This window comes from Ostrinia furnacalis, unplaced genomic scaffold (genome assembly GCF_004193835.3).
Source record: "Ostrinia furnacalis isolate ACB-3 unplaced genomic scaffold, ASM419383v2 OfSCF4761, whole genome shotgun sequence".
Lineage (NCBI taxonomy): Eukaryota > Metazoa > Arthropoda > Insecta > Lepidoptera > Crambidae > Ostrinia > Ostrinia furnacalis.
In genome coordinates this window covers 96,774-118,279 of record NW_021135000.1, presented here as the reverse complement: position 1 = coordinate 118,279, position 21,506 = coordinate 96,774, and the positions used below count along the sequence as shown (strand labels likewise).

Here is a 21,506-nt window from a genome sequence, read left to right as displayed (position 1 = left end):
AAAATTGTATAAATGTTAAAAGTGTATGTATATACTCTTCATGGATTATATCTAAAATAAACGATTTAATTTGGTTAATTTGTCTTATTTTATTACATTAATAAAACAAGTGCGAGTCGGGCTCGCGCACAAAGGGTTCCGTAGCAGCAAATATAATAAACTTATTATGTCAATTTAATCAACCTATCTCAAAAACTATAAGAGATACTTTGATCAAACCAAAAATCGTTGAAAGAGTTAATTAGCATGCATCACCTCTATTTTTTTTAGAATTTTATACCCCGTAGTTATAAAAATAGAGGGGGGGGGACATACTTTTTACGACTTTGAGAGCTGATATCTCAAAAACCGTTCACTTTAAGAAAAATGTTTTTTAGAAAACTTTATATCATTTTAAAAGACCTTTCCATTGATACCCCACACGGGTATGTACATCGAAAAAAAATTTTCATCCCTCAGTTACATGTATGGGGGGCCCCACCCCCAATTCTTTTTTTTACTATTTAGTGTCATAATTTTGTAGCGGTTCATACAACACATATTCCCATCAAATTTCATCACTGTAGTACTTATAGTTTCCGAGTAAATCGGCTGTGACAGACGGACAGACGGACAGACGGACAGACGGACAGACGGACAGACGGACAGACGGACAGACGGACATGACGAAACTATAAGGGTTCCGTTTTTGCCATTTTGGCTACGGAACCCTAAAAATACAAAGCTACCGATCTATAACTTCTTTCAAATGCTTCAATGCTTCGTCCAACGCCACGTACACCTCTTGCGTGTCAGGGGCTCGAACCTCCAAAGACTCCGAGGGACTTCTAAACTGGGACTTGTGTAACAAACTCTGTGTGAGAGGGCAGAAGACATCAGGGTTCATGGACTCTGTCCTGGACTTGCCGGTGAGGTAGCTCATGGGTACTCCTATGAGGAGGACAGCAATCACTCCGGTGAAAGGGCAGTAGGTGAAGGAAATCCTGAAGAGGGACTGCAGAGGTTTTGTAGGCAGTTTTGTCCTGAAAATAAAAATGGATGAATTAATTATTAATGGTTAAGAAGATTCAAGTATATTTACGGACGGATTAGCAAGCTGGAGTGGCAATGGGCAGGGCACATAGTAGGTAGGTACGCAGAACTGACGGGGACGGCCGATGGGGCAGCAAGGTTCTGGAGTGGAGGCCGCGTACCGGAAAACGCAGCGTGGGCCTTCCACCCACAAGGTGGACCGACGAAAACATTGGGGTAAGCCTATGTTCAGCAGTGGACATCCTATGGCTGAAATGAACTGAAATTATGGTGATGATGCAGTATATTTACGATAATGTTGCGACTAACCTTCAATTCGCAGATAAACATTTTAATTTTAGGGTAAATCGAATTTCGCTTTATCTACAGACCCTTATAGTACTTAAGTTAAAATGCGATTTTGAACGAAACATACAGTAATGATGACTACCAACTGTAAATACTGTATGAATACAAATAAATAAGACTAAAACCCGTATTTATATTAAAGCCGACATAAAAAAGACGCATGGATACAGATTCCTAAAACAAACGAAGCGAATATATTTCGACGTCTTCAAAGGGAAAAAATAAAAATACGCAAAAACCTACTACATAAGAAGTAAAGTATTCAGAACCAAGGTTATACGAGGTAAAAGGTTTACTAATAGTACAAGAACAAAATAAAGTCCCGAAAAGGTCTACAGGCTCATCCGACATCAGTCTCGTTTTAGATACACTTTCGGCGAATTCCTCCTTATAAAGTATTCTTTCTTCTTTTCAGCCAAATGACGTCCACTGCTGGACAAAGGCCTCCCCCAAGGTTTTCCACAATGAACGGTCCTGCGCAACAGGAGAACCAAAGTAACCGACATAGCTCGCAGAATTGCTAAAATCAAGTGGCAGTGGGCGGGGCACATAGCTCGTAGAGACGATGGCCGTTGGGGCAGGAAAGTTCTCGAGTGGCGACCACGGGCTGTAAGACGTAGCGTGGGCAGGCCTCCTACTAGGTGGACCGACGATCTGGTAAAGTATTCTTTAGTGTACATAAAACTATGAACCTTACGAAGATCCGTTGGGGTTTATGGAGCTGTAAAGATATCGTGCGGTTATAGAATAACCACAGAAAAGAATCTAGAACAAAAGTCATAAAAGTAGAAGAATCGAGTAATAGTAATATGGGGAAAGTTTTAATAAGGGGGAAAATAAAAGTGAGCTCGATATCACCAAAGTTGCAAGAGATTAAAACTTTGTCACAAACTTTGTGGGGAACTCTTAAACGAGTGTGAACTCATTTGCGGTCATAAAGTACGGTTTGTAAGAATGGGTAAGTAACTTTTTAGTAGCTAAAGCGAATACTGCACTTGCCAGGATATAAAATTACTTGTAAATTTACTTCAAGTCAACGTTTAGTAAGACGTCCCGGCATTTTTGCTACGATATTTTAGAATCGGAGCGCTCTCGCTTCGACATAGAATTTCTAAGATTTTGGATTCAAGATTCGAAAGTCATGACATGGTATCTCCATGTCAAAGTATTTTAGTAATCGCATTTTAAAAGAATCCTACGAATGATGATTATTTTCATTAAAACAATGATTTGAATTGAATTGAAATTTTTATTTTCTCAACAATTTTTTAATATAAATCTTCAACTGTTTAAAATGTGAGATTTGAGCACTTTTATTATTAATTTTTTAGGTCGCGTTACATTCTTTATTTTAAAGTAGCCGAAAGGAGCATTGTTACTTTTGTAACGTATTTATTGAGAACTTTTTAATATCTAATCTTCACGAATATTCTACCTCTATTTAAGTCTAAAAAGCTTCTATCTTTGACCTTTATTAAAACTATGTTCATTTCTTTGATATCAAGTGGTATAGATGACATAGATGACACTTCATTATAGAAGTGGGTCAGCAGTTTGGATCTCTGCCAGATCGAAGTTCGGGGGCCATAGAAAACCAACATCTGCAACGACTGGTCACTGCATGATTTATTTTAAATGCAAATAACTGCGGCCATTTATTAACTTAACGACTCCTGTTATGAATCTGAACTATTGTTGTAGGACGTTTGAATGAATAACTGTAATACGGATTTGCTTTTGGTAAAAATCGCTTGACTTTGGTGGAGCTGTCTCCACTAAAACGTACTGGAAGCAAACATTTGAATAAATTATAAGCTGGATTTTAATAACTTATGTAGAGGTAGGTTAATGATACCTACATCAAATTTTAAGAAGGTAGGCCTATCATAAATCTCTTTTTGGCGATTTACTCTCGAAAATCGATTGACGTCCATAATACAATGCAAGACTAAGGAAGATAGTACTTAAGTTTTCGTTAGTTTCTACTTCATACATGAAAACTCATTTACCTATATCATGTAGGCACAATATTTATCAAACTAAGTAGGTACCTACTACATATTTTTTAAAACCACACCTACGACACGACTAAACACAAAAATATGAACATTATCATTAGGTAAGTATACTTACGCAGCAATAGGCACAACCGTTAGATTAGCCAATGCATGGGTGAAGTTAGCCTTCCCACATCCAGAAGTGGCCAACGGTTTCCCTTGGAAAGTCAAGGCTCCAGTGGCCAAGGCGTTCTCAGCACCGATCAACAGCCAACCGCACAGCATCAGACTGAGGAGGCAGCCGCTGAGAGCTCCCTAAAATAAAATCAAAAGGAAATAATCAACTCATTTTATAACACAATCATATTTAACGCCATCTAGTTAAATTACCTACTATCAATTAAATGAAATGCACGCTCATGGCTTAAGCTCACTTTGAAGTAGTACTGCATAAATAAAATAGATGGCGTTGTTGGGGAAAAGCTTGTTGACTCGAGAGATGGTATTATGTAATACAATATAAGTGCGATAGATGGCGCGTAAGAACAGTTTCTTCTGAAGAAAACAAAATTCCAGGTTTACATAAATCTAACATTATCTGATATTGAAAATAAATACATAATAAGGGAGAGTCCGCTAATTTGGACCAGTTTTTTTCAATACCATTTTACACATAGTTTTCTTTTGTTTTTGCTAATGTCCATGGTATATAATAAAAGATACATTATTCAACTTACTATTTCATAAGTATTAATTAACATGATTGTTGTATATTTAGCACAAATCAACAAAGTACGAGTTCAGAGCTTCGGTCCAATTTAGCCAACCGGTTCGATAATTTGTACCACAGGGTTACTAAATTGGATTTCAATAAATTTCAAGCCTATAAAAAAACTATGGAAAAATATTATACGATACATTCTTAAGAAATTAGGAAACGAAAAGGAACAGTAGTTAATAACATAGACAATCGATATTGTTTTACACGTTATCACGATTTTGACTACAAGTTTTGTAATTCCAATTATCGTAACGCACACTTGTACCTAATCTTCTTTGCCAGTATTTTGCTTTCATTTATTGTTAGTCAAACATAACTAACCCTATTATAACTTCAAAATATGATTTACTAAAAAAAAAATCAAAATCCTTTGGTAAGGTTCCATACAACTTGATGTGGTACAATTTAGCCGACTAGGTGATAGTGCTCTTAAAAAATCGGAAAAAAATATAGCTTATAAATACCGAAAAATGTTTCAAATAATTGTAATCCACACTAATTTACGCTTCTAAATAATATATTAGAAACACCCTGTGATTAAATTTAACAAAATTACAAACTAATCATGTATTGTCAAAAGTTACTTGAAAACAATGAAAAAATACTTTTCAAAATAAAACACACGTGTTTGTTGTCACGGCAAAAACCACATGGCCGATATTAATTGATTTTAGTTGTGTATCGCTGAGTGTTGCAGTTACAGACATTGAATAAATACTTTACGAAATATGAGGGTGGTACAATTTACCCGGCGGTACAATATACCGAACTCTCCCCTAATATAAAAAATATGGTCATATTATCGGTTATTTGAAATAGTCAATCTACAATTTATTTGCCAAATTATAATACATAACTATAAAAAATATTGAAACAGGCCTTTACATAAACAATATTGGAACACGATATTCAATAAATAAAGTGTGAAATGATTTTTGAATTAGAAGTGGAATATTAAACTTCTTACCGAACAGTTAGCTCTTGGAAAGACAATGCCCAAAGTGAACAGGCCAAGGAGAGTGCCAGCTGTCACACCAGTCACTCCTGAAGCCACATGCTGGAGGCGGTCCAGCTCTTTAGCAAACCAGACCACGCCTCCGCAGTATAACCCAACCAGAACACATAGCACCTAAAATACAACACTTTTTGGTAATGCATAATTTATTTTTCACTTGATATGAAAAAAAAAGAATGTTGATTCATTATTTTTTTAGACTTCCTGGACTAATGAATTTTACAATGTTACCTCAGATTTACACTTAGCTACTTTTTGTATGTGCATAATTTATCCAATATAGCGTCATAAAAATAAAATTTTTACCTTCATAATCTTACAGCATGCCAGTTCATTTGTATTTTGTGGCATCCAGGGCCGAATGAATTCTTCAAAAAGAACCCCTCCGATTGAGTTTATTAAAGATGCAATACAACTGTAAATAATAAAAAATAATGTAACGTCTAAAAATTTACTTCAGGATCTAAATGATGCGATTGCTAGTGGAACTCACCCAGTAGTAGCACTAAAAATGGAGATTATGAAAATTCCGCAGATCCCGGGAAACATTACGGATAAATTGTTAAGGAATTGAGGTACAAGCTGTAAAAAATATTCAGATAAAAAATAATGCAAGTAAAAATAAAGTGATAGAGTCAAATAATAATTATTCTTCTAAAAATATTTCGATGAATGAATTGAGGTCTAATGAAATCTTGGGATAATACCTACCTGTTCATGTTTTTTAACTTGCCCCGTAAGCAGAGGATCGCATCCAGCAAACCAGGCATATAACGCCAGTCCAAGGAAACAAGAGAGCAATTTCATCAAGATGACTCCAAGGCACGATAAGGCCAGGCATAACCTAGCCTTGCTTATCGTAGGTACAGCCAGGAGCTTCTGTAGAGACGACTGGCTTAGAGCTATTTTCCATAGCCAATTCGTACTGAGAGCTAAAGTCACCACAAAGAATGATGTGTGATGAGCCATTTCTGGGTCAGGGCTAAAAAGGTAACAAACCAATATAAATTTCTATGACTGAGTGAAGAAATCGCCATCCAAAAATTATAATAGCATACTCGTAAAATACTAGACGACCACCATGGCTGGCGATTTCCCACATCCTTTTGAAGCCCATTGGTAATAATGCTAAACCACTTGGTAGAGCAGTTCCAGCTAAAGCCAGAAATGTGGTTACTATGCCGATACTAACTATAGCTCTTAAGCCACCAATAGCAATGAAGGTAGCACACGCCACACAAGTCACTGCTGTTATGTGGCCTGCTAGAGGATTGGTAACTGAAAATTTATAAAATATTTGTTGTTTGAATTTTAACTCTTTGAAATGTATTTTATTGGGGTTTTAGGAACTCACTTACCTAATCTAAAAGCCATCATTGGCACATAAGGTACAATTGGTAGCAACATCAGCTTGCTTATGACAAACAACACAGCAGCAATTGTTCGAGTGTGTGTCGAGAATCTTATTTCTAAATATTCGAAACTTGATGATAGTTGCAATTTGTGGAATACTGGAATTTAAAAGAATCACAAATTAACTCATGTGGTTCTAGCAGACTATGATAGTTAAGATTACTTCTACTATTCTCATAGAGGGAGAAAATAAAATGTGAACATCAGATTCAGGCCTTCCCAATCCGGCTTGATAGCGTGGAAGGCCACATCCAAATTTGCCTCTGGTAAATTGGATAGAGTCGTGTTTCTTCCTGCATTGGAAACTATGACCTGATGATGATGGTGATATTATAATATGAGTTAACAGCACGTCTGATATTTAGCAGGCATTTTAACTAAACAAACAAGTTCCTTTCCTTATCAACATCCATTAAATTAGCGTCACGCTACTAAATCGCATAAGGTATTATGATCTTAGTTCTGGTTTGTTGATGCTAGTGCTAAGCAATAACTCAGGAATATAACAATGGAGGCAGATTTGCAGAACATTATTATAAATCTTTGTATAAGATAAGACAAGGAGGTAATATTTTTCTTGGTAGATTAACACATTTGCTATTATTCTGTCCCTTAAAAGTTTTACCAGTATCTTAATGCCAATATAAAAAAAAAAAACAATATTTCAATGTAGGTATGTCAGTATGTGGCATTTAAACCCAAAATAATAGAGCGCAAAAAAATCGGACGCAATATTGGAAATATCAAACTACAATACACAATAAATTATGAGTAGAAGTTCTAGTACTTCTAGCAAGTACTACTAGTAAGTTTACATGTCATTCCTATGTCATTTCGAATGTACACAATAACATTTCAGCTCATTGAACACTACGTCTACCTCACAATCTTATGTAAATACTGATAACTCAATTTGCTCACTAACTGTGAGAGTATGAGTAATAATAATAATATTTTTTGTAATGACTTACCCGGCAAATAAATGACTGCAGTAAGAAATGTCACGATAATTAAAGAAAGTGCCGAGGCCCAATATTGCGTGCCTCTCAGATATATCTCTACTGGTACACCAAGCAATGTAATGCTAGTCAAGTGACTGGAAATAGTGAAAATTGTAGATGAATATGAATAGTCCATTAAAGAAGTAATATCTTAGATATTTTTATGTTTTTATTTCATTGAGCTATTTTAAATGAATACAGTGCATTATTAAAGACACTTACCTCGAAATTAAAGCCAAAGAAATCGATATAACCGACATATTTTTGCCACCAAACAGAAAACCATTCACTGAATTATATTTACGGTTCACTATATTGAAATATAGAATTAATCCTATGATTACACCTAAATTGATTCCGAAGAGACAATATTCGGCCACATTGAAATATATTGGAGACACTGGTGTTGCGTTTCTCATTTTTTGGCGATTTTTATTCTTTGAAAATTTGGATCAGAGTGAAATTAGCTGAGAATTAGTTTTTGTATTTTTCGCAATATACGATTTATACTAATTATTTTATTTAATGAAACGTGTTACAAGCCGCGTTTATTGTTACAGAGTAAGTTATCATGCGTTCAGTTGTAGCAACAATAGGAAAGATATAACAGTGATAAATGTGGATTTGCCTTCAATCTTTCAGCAAATAACGCTCGACTCGAGAAGTCGAGTTCACTTTGTTCGGGCAAATTTTATGATGAATAGCATTAGGATGTAATTGATACTCGTAACAGTTGCTACCCAAGATTTTTTATTTATTTACACTGAAAATAAAAACTAGGAAAAAACACTGAAAAAAAAAATTATGGAATGTAAAGAACCTCGATCATGGCAATAAAATGACAATAATTATTTACAATGCTTCCCTAGTTAATAGGTAGTAGCTGTGGTAGTAGTTTATAAAATGTTACGACATAAAAAAGTATGGAATAAAATAAAAATAAAAATATTGTGAAATAATGAAACTCCCTAAATAATGCATTTCGTATAAAGCGCCATCTATGCGGGTATGGATACTCTATTTGAAATCAGGAACTAAAAGCACGACGTAAGCTTTAGCATGCCTCGTTTATCATAACGTTCGCACATTTTGAACTAGATGGCGCTTTTAACGAAATTTAATTACTTATGTTCAAAATATTATAATATTTTTTGTGCTTCTTCAAATCTTCAATCACAAATTTAGTACTATGTAAAATTAAAAAAATAAATTGAAAATTAATGCGGAGATATGTTACCTTAAAGACTGGAAGATTACTACCTAAATTACCTCCGATTCCTATTTCGAAACCCCCACTTATCTGAAATTATGTACTTGAAGAAATATTTTATCCAAAAAATATTTCTAATATATTAAGTTTGAGTTCTAGGTAGGTAGTAGGTAGGAGTTTCCGATTAGCGTAGATCTTTTTCCATGTAAAAAAAACAAAATAATCCCAACTATTTTTCCTTATGGAAAACTGTCGCTGGGTAAAACGTACATATTTACGTTTCATAGTTTCAGGGGGGTGGGCGGGTTATATTATTATGGATGGCAGGTCGCTCTTCCCACATTAGAATATTACTCTCGCACCTGCCCTGCGACCTCGGTAAATACAGTTTTTACTCAGTTTTACGACGAGGTTAGTTTGTATGCTGATTTTTTGCATTTCTGGTATTGCTAAGGTGTAAAAGTATAGGGATTATTGGAAATTGAAATAAACTAAAGCCGTCTTTTTGGACATTTCTAATAATGACGAAAACCTGTATAAATGACATTGGGAACTTTTTGCCCCACTTTTCGAAAAGTAGCGGACACAAACGAAACCTATCACAGATCATACATACTAATATCCAATGAATTTCCGTGCATTTTTTTTCTCTCTCTTATATGGGAATATTGAGAAAATGAAGTTTTAATATTTTATTTTATTTTACATTTAGGTAACATTTTTGACGACCTCCGTGGCGGAGAGGTGCACACACCGGTTTTCAAGGTGTGCCGGGCCAATCCTGAGGTCCCGGGTTCGATTCCCGGTCGGGACAATATAGAAAACGATCTTTTCACATTGTCTCTGGTTTGGGTGTGTTGTGGTTCGTCGTTCCCGATTTCCATAACACAAATGCCTTAGCTACTTATTTTGGGTTGGAGTAATATATGAGATGTTGTCTAGTATTAATTTAAGTATTTATAATATTTTATTTATTTATATTATTTTATTTATATTTTTTGTTTATTTATATTATTTTATTTACTTTTATTGGTTACTCTGCAATGCCAAACAACATAACATGTAAAAAAGTAAAAATATCAAATCATTTTAGACAAATATATTTTCAACTTAGACTCGTCATATCTCAGAATTCCCATATCTCACAACATAGCGCTTTAAGTGAATATACCTACAAGTATAAAGCTTTGAAATAAAATACGTTTCATTTTTGTCCGCCGTGGGGCATTTTCTCATATTAAAGTTCCCAATGTCCTTTTGTAAAAAATTTAAAATACATTAAAGGAAAACTTAGTTCTATTCTATCTCATTCTGCTGTGCTTTAGGATTAATCATGACAGAAAATAAACTGTTTTTTACAACCTATCCCTAAGTAGGCAGGATATCTACCTAGACAGTCACTTTTAAGTTAATGCTATAGATTTTTAAAAACGTATCACAGAAAACAAAATTATTTTATTGTCTCAAGTAATCCTTTATTTTTTGAACAAAACTCTAAAACCCACCTAATTGTCGTCAGCCGATGCCCAAACACTCCGATAACGCGTAATAGCGCCATAAATTCTAACCACGAACACATTGGCATACACAAATCATCTAATACCTACACAATATCGCGAATATTTCCCGTCCAGAACACTGGGTGACACGGGACCTCCCAAACGGCTCAAGTACACTATGCGGGAATTGGCCAAGACGTAACAGTGTGAACACCATCTCGGTTAATTTCTCTTTCCCCCATATCCGTGCGTTGCCTTATACTTCGGTGTGCGGAGCGCTTCGACTTGGACAATTTTCCGCAGTGTAATTGCGCCAAAATAAACAGAAGTTCCTTCAAGGGGGGAGTCAGCTGAGGAATAGAGAGGGATGCCAACACAACTACCCAAGTAGTAGGGAATTTAGTGCAAGAACCCCTCCACTTTAGTATAGAAGGCTCATTTTTGCAACAGTGGTTCTTTGGGTGCTCCTGAGTGGATTTCCGTCGGTAGACATCGGGAGCCCCCCCTGTGGTAGCAGGGGGAGGGGGGGCAAGTTTCCTTCTGCCGCGCTTCACTTTAAGGCCCATATCTTCAAAACTATGGGTATTAGGGCAAGTGTGGTATCATTTTCAGATAATTTAAGGATGGTGAACTNCCTCGGCAGCTACGGGCAAACAGGTCCATGTAGGCTCCATGTTGCTATCGACTCTGGTCCACCCCCAACCAGTCGGGTAAAGGGAAGACTGAGTCGGTTGCTTGCACCTGATCCTATACGCGAATCCCTTAATATACTACCAGTAGCCAATGCTGATACAAAGCTGCTGCTGCTGCTGTCTGGGTTATCTTATGTAGGGCCTAAGCTAAGCTAAGCTAGGTCTAAGCGTAGTCCACAGCAACCCATTAGGATCTTTATGCTCCCTTTTTTATTCCCTATCATCCAAAAAAATCCTATCCAGTAGGTGAATTAAGCGTCTGAGTGAAAGCCATCTAAGTCTTCTGATGCCGGATATGCTGACCCAAGCAGACCCATCCTTACAGTATTGATTCATGGACCCCACATGTATTCCACATGCTCGAGAGCTGTCTTCTGTTGTTATGCCCATTTTGTGGGACATGTGGTTCGTTCCATAATGCCCAGTTTGCGTCCACTTTGCGTACCTGTAATTGCTTGGGCTTACCTTTTATTTCCGCTTAATGAGTTTTCTCCATGACATGACCCTGTTTCCTTTTAGGAATGATTTGGAGAGGCTTATATCGTTGAAGCTTTCCCATTCAGCACTGTGCTTCTGGGATATGGCCAATATTATTATGGCCATGAGGTATGCTGTTAGATAAAGGTAAGTATCAGTTCTGACCCAATAGGTATCGCCTCTGACCCTAGTTTCGCTAGACTGTCGGCTCTCCCATTGCATTTGATCCGTGTATGTCCAGGTATCCCACATCAGGGACACTTTTTCATGCCTTCCGAGTTTGTTCATCTTTAAGATTGCATCTAGAATAATTCTAGACTCAACCTTCACTGAGGCGATGGCTTTTTGTTTGTGTGCTGCCTGGCTGTGGATCAGGATTTAAATATTGCGTTTTTTACACCCCTGTTCTTTAGTGCACACATAATTATAGCGTAGAATTCAGCTTGAAACACTGTAGCAAACCTCCTTAAGCCGCTTAACCGCTCGAACATAGTGAACGCTTAAGTTAAGCGTTCACTATGTTCGAAGTGTTTACAGTAGACGTAGACGCCCGTTCCCGTTCCTAAGGCCATCTTTGCAGTGGCGGCGTAAGTCCTAAGGCACGCCCTGGTAACCCCCACGATTTTGGGGTTACCTACCGATTCCAAGATTGAAAGACAATGACATAGACCGCAGACTTGCTATGCAGATGCGCCAGTGAGTACTAATCTGTGCGACATGTGTCACCCCCTGATGCTTGGCACCCGTGGCGGACCGCCCCCACCGCCCCCCCCTTACGCCGCTACTGCATATTTGAGCTGTCAGTAAACCAGATTAGGCTGTTCTGTTGGGATTTTGGTCCTCTTTTCTAGTCGTCCCTTGTTCAAGATCAATCCAAGGGGTTCGTGTATAGGATCAGGTGCAAGCAACCGACTCAGTCTTCCCTTTACCCGACTGGTTGGGGGTGGACCAGAGTCGATAGCAACATGAAGCCTACATGGACCGGTTTGCCCGTAGCTGCCGAGGCTTGTCTGGAAATGGTGAGATGTAAGTGCAAGAAGTAGTGCAGAAGCTGGTGCTGTCTGAAAAAAAAAAACTAAAACGGTCACAGCCGTAACCTTTGTGCTAAAAATATCTCCCGTACTATGATTGTGAAACCTCATTTTCCTCACACTTACCTTTCCGTTAAATCACTGGTACAATAGTATGTAGAAATAAAAGTGTTAATTAAAATAATAATAATCATTAAGACGTTTAGACAAATTAAAGTTCTTTATTTAGTGCTTTCTTCTTATGATATTTTCAATATTAAAATGTATTTAAGCTATTTTCAACCTTATGTCTCACACATAGAGTTCAAAATCAATTGACGAAAAAATACAAATTATGGTAGATTGATGTGCCAGCAACTCTAAATAAATTCTAAAATAATAATCCTTGCTTGCTTATGAACCAAATAGTATGAATTCATGGATAAAATAAATATTTTTTTCCGATGCGCAATAAAATTCGCCCGCTGTGTCCTGAAGAAAAAATTTTTTTCACCTACTTTTTGCGAAAAAAGTACCATACAATGTTATATTTTTATAATCCTGATAAATGTAGCTTTCAGGTCATATTTTTTTTATTAGATTATCTCCAGTGGTTTAAAAGTAAACGACGTTTATTTAAAAAAATACTTTTTGGTTTTTGTGAATTTTGCTCAATATTTCTATTTTTTTGTATGAAAAGGCAAAAAGTTTGTTCTAGAAATGAATTCACCATCCTTAAATTATCTGAAAATGATACCACACTTGCCCTAATACCCATAGTTTTGAAGATATGGGCCTTAAAGTGAAGCGCGGCAGAAGGAAACTTGCCCCTCCTCCCCCTGCTACCACAGGGGGGGCTCCCGATGTCTACCGACGGAAATCCACTCAGGAGCACCCAAAGAACCACTGTTGCAAAAATGAGCCTTCTATACCAAAGTGGAGGGGTCTCCATACAAATCATTGCACTAAATTCCCTACTAAAGAAACAAACAAAGACGGAGATACAGAAAAATTAAATTATATTTCCCAATGGTGTCAGCCAGTTATTAAGTGGCCAGACGCCATTTTGAATTATTATATATTTTTTTATTTCTTTTCCCCAGGTTTTTCGCACAAGGAATTCCTTTTATTTGGAAGTAGTGGGATTATGGGTATGAATGAACTGTTATTGTTGTAGATTTTAGGTTAGTGTCGACATTCTGAAAGTGTAAGCCTATACCATGTAAGATGACGAAAATAAACAAAAATATGAGCTGAGGTGGTTTTTGGTAGGAATACTATTCAACTAATTTATTTATTTATTTATTTTAGAAAGCATTAAATAATTCGTTTTTGAACAACGTTTACTTGGCATTATTAAAAGCATATTTCAAAACATAGCTTTCACTAGCTTAAAGGTAGCCTTTCGAACTAAGCGTCACAGACGCAGCGTCTTTAGCTTTGGTCTTGTGCCACCAACGCCGCGTCACTAATTCGCTTCCAAAGGCTACCTTTAAGACCAAAGCTAAAGACGCTGCGTCAGTGACGCTTAGTTCGTTAGTTAGTTAGCGATTCGAAAGGCTACCTTTACTTACCTATTTGCGTGAATATAAAAATATTAAAAAAAAAACTAATACCCAAAAGACATCAAACAAAACTAAACCTCATAGGTAGTCCTATAACGGTAAGGGCACAATCATGCAAAAGACTTTGCCCTCTGACCTCCCATATAATTTTGTCCGGAGGGTCACAAAAAATGCAAAGACTTTAAAAGCTTTTCCGGGGCCGTTGCAATTTTTACTCTGTCGTTGTTTGAGATGAATGTGTTTCGCCCCTATCTCATTTACATTGGTCGTGAGCTTACGTGGTTTTAAATGTTTTGTATTCCATCATTGTGTCCACTTGAAGAAATTATACAGACAAATTCTGTAATGTATCCAAAATCTTACAGACAATAACATAACAGAGTCAACAGTGAGTTTTTTTTATATGGCAAACGTGGAAACACAATAGCCATAGAGGAGAAGAAGAAGAAATCAAAAAATGACATTAAATGTATGACGGATTGTACAGCGCCCCTAGCGGGAAACTTTCAAAAACTAAAATATTCATACATTTTTTAAATTATGTAAACTCACACTCAGCCCACAGATTACATTTTCGTTGCATTATAGCAAGCCTGTTCATCTCCGCGAGTTTACATCGAAAACAAAACACGCACGATTGCCCCCTACAAGAGTACTATTCGACAAGGCCTCACATACGAGCGAACATTGACTCACGCACGCGTATTCTTGTGTATGATGGAAAAAAATAAAGAAAATGGTGTACTAAATACTGTGCAGTATTTAACTGCCTAAATAATAATAAAAACACAGAATGTACTTTTTTAAGTTGCCTGAAGACACTGAGAGGTAAATAAGTAGTTAATATTATTCATGATAATTCATGCTAAATCATGTATTTCCTCCGCCATTTTCTGCAGATTGGCACCTCACGTCACATCATTTTACCGAAGTCAGCCCTATAGCTTCGGCGCAGTACCGATCACTGACGTTTGTCAACGAAACTTCTGACAAACTTGCTTGTATCTTGAGACAAGCTAAATTACACCATATTGTTAATGACATTGAGCATACATTTTTTTAAATACCTTCGCGAAGTAAAACTTCTGTACGTAGTACTTATTATTATTCTGTGATTATAGCTCCAATTACAACTACATAGACAGCCACAGTGTTTATTTAGCTTTGTGTTATCGTCTGTGTACATACTCGTACATCGTAATTGGAAGTTCTTAGGAGCTTTTTTTTGTACATACGTGTGTTCTATTGCTAGGTAGGTACTTAAAACTTAGCTATAAATGTACAAATGGTTACTTTAAATATTATGTCCGTTCATTTGACTTTAAATACTAATTGTTATTTGGATCAAATGGCCCTTTTCAGAGGGTTGAAAAGTCGTAGTTTTCATTGAAACACATTTCCCAGCTTTTCCTTAATGCCTCACGGCATTTTCCATTACATTCTTTACACATGCATAAAGATAATGGGTTTTTCTTGACCACAGATAAAACGGGGCAATTTTCAGCACCCCAGTTCCCTGCCAAGGGCTACCAAGAATGGCATAATCAGACGTTAAGGGTTGAGCTTAAAATAATCTCGGGAGGAGTTACAGGGAGCCCCAGGCGTATGATAAACCGGCGATAACCGGATATGGGAGCGAATGAATTGCTCGCTTCGAGCTACGTTTTTTGCGTGGCTCTGTACTTTTTGGGGGAGTATTGTGGTGGCATACGACTTTGCAGACTGACCAAGTTGGAATTTCGGACAGAATGGAGCAGAGGGGTAGAAAACAAAAAGTTCTTATTTCCAGTTGGTACACTCTTGCGAGAGTGGTCGTGGTCATCATTGTGAATCATAATGAGTGATGATCTATTTATTATCGCGCCATTCCTCGCGGACTGCAGCTTTCCGGGTACTCGTATTTCCGTTAACCGAGCTCTTAGTTGCGAAACAAAAAATACCCAAGTACCTATAAAAACATGGTTATACGATGAATCTTATGACAATGGGTGTACCTACATTACGGTACTGTCTTATAAAATACTGGAATATTTTCGCAGTCGTACCTTAGAACTGTTACTACCTGATTCTGTTTATTTTTTTTTTTAGAAATCTTAGTTGGTAAATTAGGTATTCTTTCTGGTTGGACTTAAATTAAGTATATCTTAATTAATATCTTTCTTAACAACAAAATCAACCATCAATTTTGTGATAAACTAGTGCTCGTGAATCGTTACTAGTTTTGACCAAAATTTGGCACAAATGAAGTTTGACACAAAAAGAAGCTTAATTAACTCATACGATTTCGCATACGCTTTTTATCGCTCGCTTCCACACTACCCTCCCTTTGCTCATTTAACAGGGACACGTTATCGCCGGGCTGTCTTCTCTTTGGTTTAACGCTATGCTATTTCCTTTTGCGACGGTCATTAACATAAATTTTACGCCTTCTTAGATAACTTTGGACTCTCGCCCGTCCCTTTATTAGCTCTCTCTCTCTACCAAATTTACGCGGTATTATTACGGATGGTACGAGAGACTAGGCTACTATAGTATTTCATAGAAAATAGTCGTCATATGTTGTCACAATAGTTTTATGGGAATGGCCATTGTATGATGTTATGGAGGGGTGAAATACGTAATGATTATTAGGCAGATAAATTAGTAATGTTTTGTTTTTTGTGCAGAAACAAAAGTTGGTCTTTTGTGACCCTCATTTCCATATGTAGAGAAGTAAGTATCGTCTTATTTGTGTCATATTTATAAAGCCAATTTCAGTATAGAGTTTTATTTTTATTTTTTCATTTTTTCACTTTAGTGAAAGGAATAAAACACTTACACTAAATTGGAATGATGTTTCAGATACCTTATAAATTTTACGGCACTGACTTAGAGAGAGATCAGACTGGTCACAGTTCAAACTCTAAAAAATATTGACGGTTGACAAGCACATCAGGCTGTAACATTTTATTGCAGAATGGATGAGGAAAACTCTGCTCTGGTGTCAGTTGCACCACAAAGGGCGTTTGACATTTTTTGAGCTCACCACAATAGTCGAGCGGCGGCGGGGACCGAACCCGCGTTCCCCGGATCACGAGTCGGCCAGTCCGACCCCTTCACCGTTCGGCTATCGTGGCATGACTTAATCGGGTGCATTACAACCTGCAATTCACCCAAAATGGGACAATATTTCTAATTATTTTTAATTGGTATCGAATCCAGTATCAGCTCTACTGTCCAACCACTATAACTTAGTAAACGCGAAAGCAAAAAAAAAAGTATCCATAAACTCATTTTCTTTGCTAAATTAGAAGGCTAATAGAACATTACTCCCACCTAGCCAGAGTGGGTGCGAATAGAAAAATGGGGGCACACGACACCGGAATATATTACGAAATCGCATTCTAGTTTGTATGTGAGGTGCGCGCGCGATGGATGTGTTGGTTTAGCGACGCTTTGCTAGGGATGGGAGCGAGGGTTGTCATGTGATATTTAACGTGATATCGATAAAACCCCTATGAGGTCGCATGAGATCGCGGTAGCACTGATTTCTATTTATGTCTCGATTCGCTGGTACTTGAAGGGTTAAAATTCGCTGGTATTTAGAGCTTAGTGCAAATTGTGCTAGAGTAGGTGCAAATAGAAAAGTGGGGCCACATGACACTGGAAGGCCACATGACACTGGAATATACACGGTGGAAACGATAAGTGATTATTTCTAAAGTATACAAGATATCGAGAAACGGTTACTGATCCTGAAAGTGTTTTACGAGCTCTATCAAACCGTGTCATTAATAAGCTATAGACTAAACTGGATTTATGCGAAAATTAAACCTCTCCGCTTGGAGCCGCACGGTCAATCTCCGCATTACGACTGCTCTATTCATAACACCACTCGATTAGCCTAACATTTAAATTGAACCCTATTGAGGATCATAAACTATTAGTAACATACGTTAAAACTATTTGACAATGCTGTGTCCCATCCCTATGGCCTCCGCTGCCGAACTCTGATAAATAGGCCTCCCTAATATTTTGTTCTGAAAATCGCTAAATAAATTGAATTGGGCCCAGTTTGGGTTGCTTCTCGTCTCAGTGTTAAATTTCTATGCGTTTATGAATAATGGGTGTGAAAACGTATTTTATTGAGTGTTGGAAGTGGTGAGTGGACAAAGGATTTATCTGACAAAACTGAAAAAGTGTTTTTTGCATGAGCATAGGTTTTAAGTGACGAAAAATTGACTGATAAAGATGATGATAAATGAGCTTAAAACATGCAAATTTTGATTTGTGTTAAAAATACAGACCATTGAAAAGGTGTTAACTGACATGCAATGTTTTTTCAAACACTCATAACCCATTTCGATCTTTTTGTTACTTAATTAAGACCTTTGTCCACTCACTCCCTTTAAAGGAGATAGTTAGTTATCGAAAACAGAAAAATAGTAATTATTAAGAACCGTACAAAGTTATTTAGGAATTGTATTTTTGTCCTTTTACTTAGAACACTTTAGTCTAGTAGGAATTTCATGAAAATGGTCTGCAACTACACCAGAGGTCGAGGATTCGAACTCCGCAAACGTAACTACATATTATTTGATTATAAGGCCTTTTTGAAACGTAATATTTTTCCAATAAGTTTTCTATATTTAATTTTGTACACAACAGTCTAGGAATAAAGCTCTATCCACACAAGAAACATAGAAAATAGTTACGTAGAACAGATAGGGCGTTACCGCGATGCCTTTTAGTGTCAAAAGTGAGAAGAATATGGGTAAACAAATCCTCCAATTTCCATCACATTTATTCGAGGCTTGTGACGTCACCCACCCCCACCACTGATAGAGCGGGGCATGTAATTTCTTTTGTAGATAGTGTGAATCGACACACCCAAGGGAGGCGATTCTTGAAGCTGTCGTATGTGAATTACTATCGGGTCTTTCAAAATCAGAACATTTGTGGTCGATTCTGAAGCTCGATCAAAATTAATATTATATGATCATTAACTATGCATATTTTATGTATATTTCTTATTCTGGATTTCCTAGAGTCGTGTAATTTTTGGGTTAAATACAATTTTGTACTTTTTAATTTTACTTTATTAACCTCTTACTAATAGCTCGAGAACAGTTGAGTTGTGATTATAACTCCAAAAACACTTACCCCCTTATTAATAAAAATAGTCACACCCTATTGAAATCTGGTTTAAATTGTCATTTAGAATGGAGATGCCATTTCAATCCAGTGTTCAATGAACACTGTTCATCATGGTGTGTAACTTTTTATTAATACCCCCTTATTAATAAAAAGTTCCTAAGCTTATTCATGACCTTTAACAATTATCATCCAACAACACCGTTGACAGGTAGGCATTGTCTGATTACCGCACCGCTCGCCTCTATCAAGAATGATTCTTCCAAATCTTGAACCTACATAAACACACGTCATCCCGACACATCCCACATTTCACTTTGTTTGCGTGTTGTCGCATTCATTTTCGATTCTCGACCCAATATCCTGGCGTGGCTATTTATTTAACATATCATATCAGCATTAGCCTGATATATAGGCTTTGATCCTTCGGTCCGGTCTGTGATTTATGCCTACATTATCGCATTGCGAAGAAATGAGAGGTAATGTCAACTTATGGGCGGCGGGGGATTCTAGCCCTTACCTCTCTAATGTTGGGTGATAAATCGAAATTATGCCGTGCGGATTTTGTGTTTATTTTTCGTGGATATGCAGAATAGACGAGAATTTATCGGTTGATGTTCGAATTGACGCTTAGCTTTTTTATTAAGCATCAATATTAATCAAACTTATAGTGGTAGATACGTTGATATTGGTATCGTTGTCGAAAATTCTAATTAAAATAATAATATGTTTAAAAGTTAACCTAGATTAAATTGGATTAATAAAGGCTTCTAATCCGAAAATGAACAATGAATTATTCATGTAGAGTCATCATCATGCAAGACTATAAAAAAAAGTTTACTTAGGTAGCCCTATCAAATTCTATATGCCTATTTCAAAATCACATCTGCTGTAACTTCTTGATACTACAGTATTTAACTTGATGTACCTACTACGATCCGTTTAATAAACAAATGAAAAGTGGACTTAATTATGTATATTATTATGTTATCATGTAGTTTTGTAGTGTGCTCCGTACGTACGTTACGTTACGTAAAATTTGCATTTAAATTCAAACCTCTTGGATTACTATTCAACTGGGCAAAGCCTAATAAATCCTAAAATTATCCCACTAGCTAATCCGTCAAAGATCCTAATCCAAACGGAATGAAACCATTCCGCCCACATACGAAATTCATACCCTACTTACATATGAAAACTATCAACACCATATTCGGGGATGTATGTTGTACTACATAACATACATCTCGACGAATTTTCTAATCGCGTCCACATGGGATGGGGTAACATCATATTTCACTACCCGGGCGGGGGTTGGGGGCAACGGAGATGAGTTTTTTACGCATTATTGCTACACACGGCTCCAGAATTGAACCCCTACGACGCTAATAAATTGTAATTTCGATTATTTCTTGTGCGCATCGGATGTGATGTTATAGAAATAGTGTGTCTTTTGATTTGTAGTTTGGTAATTAAAGTACTACGTGATTTTGGGACAGTGGACTTCTCAGAATCTTAAAATTGATGTTTAGAATAGGTTTAATATTATAGAATTTATTAAACGAAAATTTTTTAGTTCAATGAAATATAAATATAAAAAAAAAAAAATAAGTAAACTGTATACTTACTGTAGTAATTTAATATGTTGGGCCAAATAAAATATTTTCTTTCTTTCTTTCAAATAACATTTAAAATTAAAATCACTTGTACTTCCAACTCCACTTCTTTTATCAACAACCTATCTGTTTCTATCTAGACCGTAGTGTACTCTGGAAAATGTTAACAAACAAATTGAAAATAGTCCGGGAGATAGCGTTCTAATACCCGACTTCATTTCAGGAGCACGGCCCTCTGATCGAACGAAAACATTGTTGTGTGCCATCACGGGCAGAGAGAGAAAATCTACTGGAAGTGGCTGTAAACATAATTTACTTCTTGCTTTTGTTAGAGCGAGTGGTCAAATACTTAGTTAAACAATCTTTGTCACATATACACGGGGAATAAAATTACGTAGTTAGTGAATTATGTACATAACTGTCTCCAGGCCTACTGATTGGTTTCAGTCGGCTTTTAGAGTATTGTGTTTATGTTTAATTATCAGGTATAAGCTCGTTTTACCGCAATTGTATAAAAAGTAGGGGGTAATTTTTAAAACCACCGAAAATGTTTTACGATTTGACAGATAGGCACACTACTGAGTTCAAATTAACAAAATATTGCAGTGAATTGAGAAGTCTTGAAGACTACCTACAATTTGAGCGAGCGGCCCAGGCCTTGTCCAGCAGTGGTTGTCTTTCGGCTGAAACCTACAATTAATTAGTTAAAATGTTTAA

The 21,506-nt window shown here is 36.7% G+C and overlaps 1 protein-coding gene across 1 annotated transcript; it reads right to left on the bottom strand.

The window, feature by feature from the left end:
- Window positions 1-684: 684 nt before the first annotated feature.
- On the bottom strand, window positions 685-8,006 carry LOC114359964 (sodium-coupled monocarboxylate transporter 2). The gene is made up of 10 exons (XM_028314508.1): window positions 7,810-8,006; window positions 7,558-7,682; window positions 6,532-6,684; window positions 6,232-6,451; window positions 5,885-6,155; window positions 5,667-5,755; window positions 5,480-5,588; window positions 5,126-5,287; window positions 3,514-3,692; window positions 685-1,022 (listed from the first exon to the last, which is right to left on the bottom strand). The coding sequence occupies exons 1-10, from the start codon at window positions 8,004-8,006 to the stop codon at window positions 725-727; spliced, it is 1,803 nt and encodes a 600-aa protein (XP_028170309.1). The 3' UTR covers window positions 685-724.
- Between the last annotated feature and the right edge of the window lie 13,500 nt (window positions 8,007-21,506).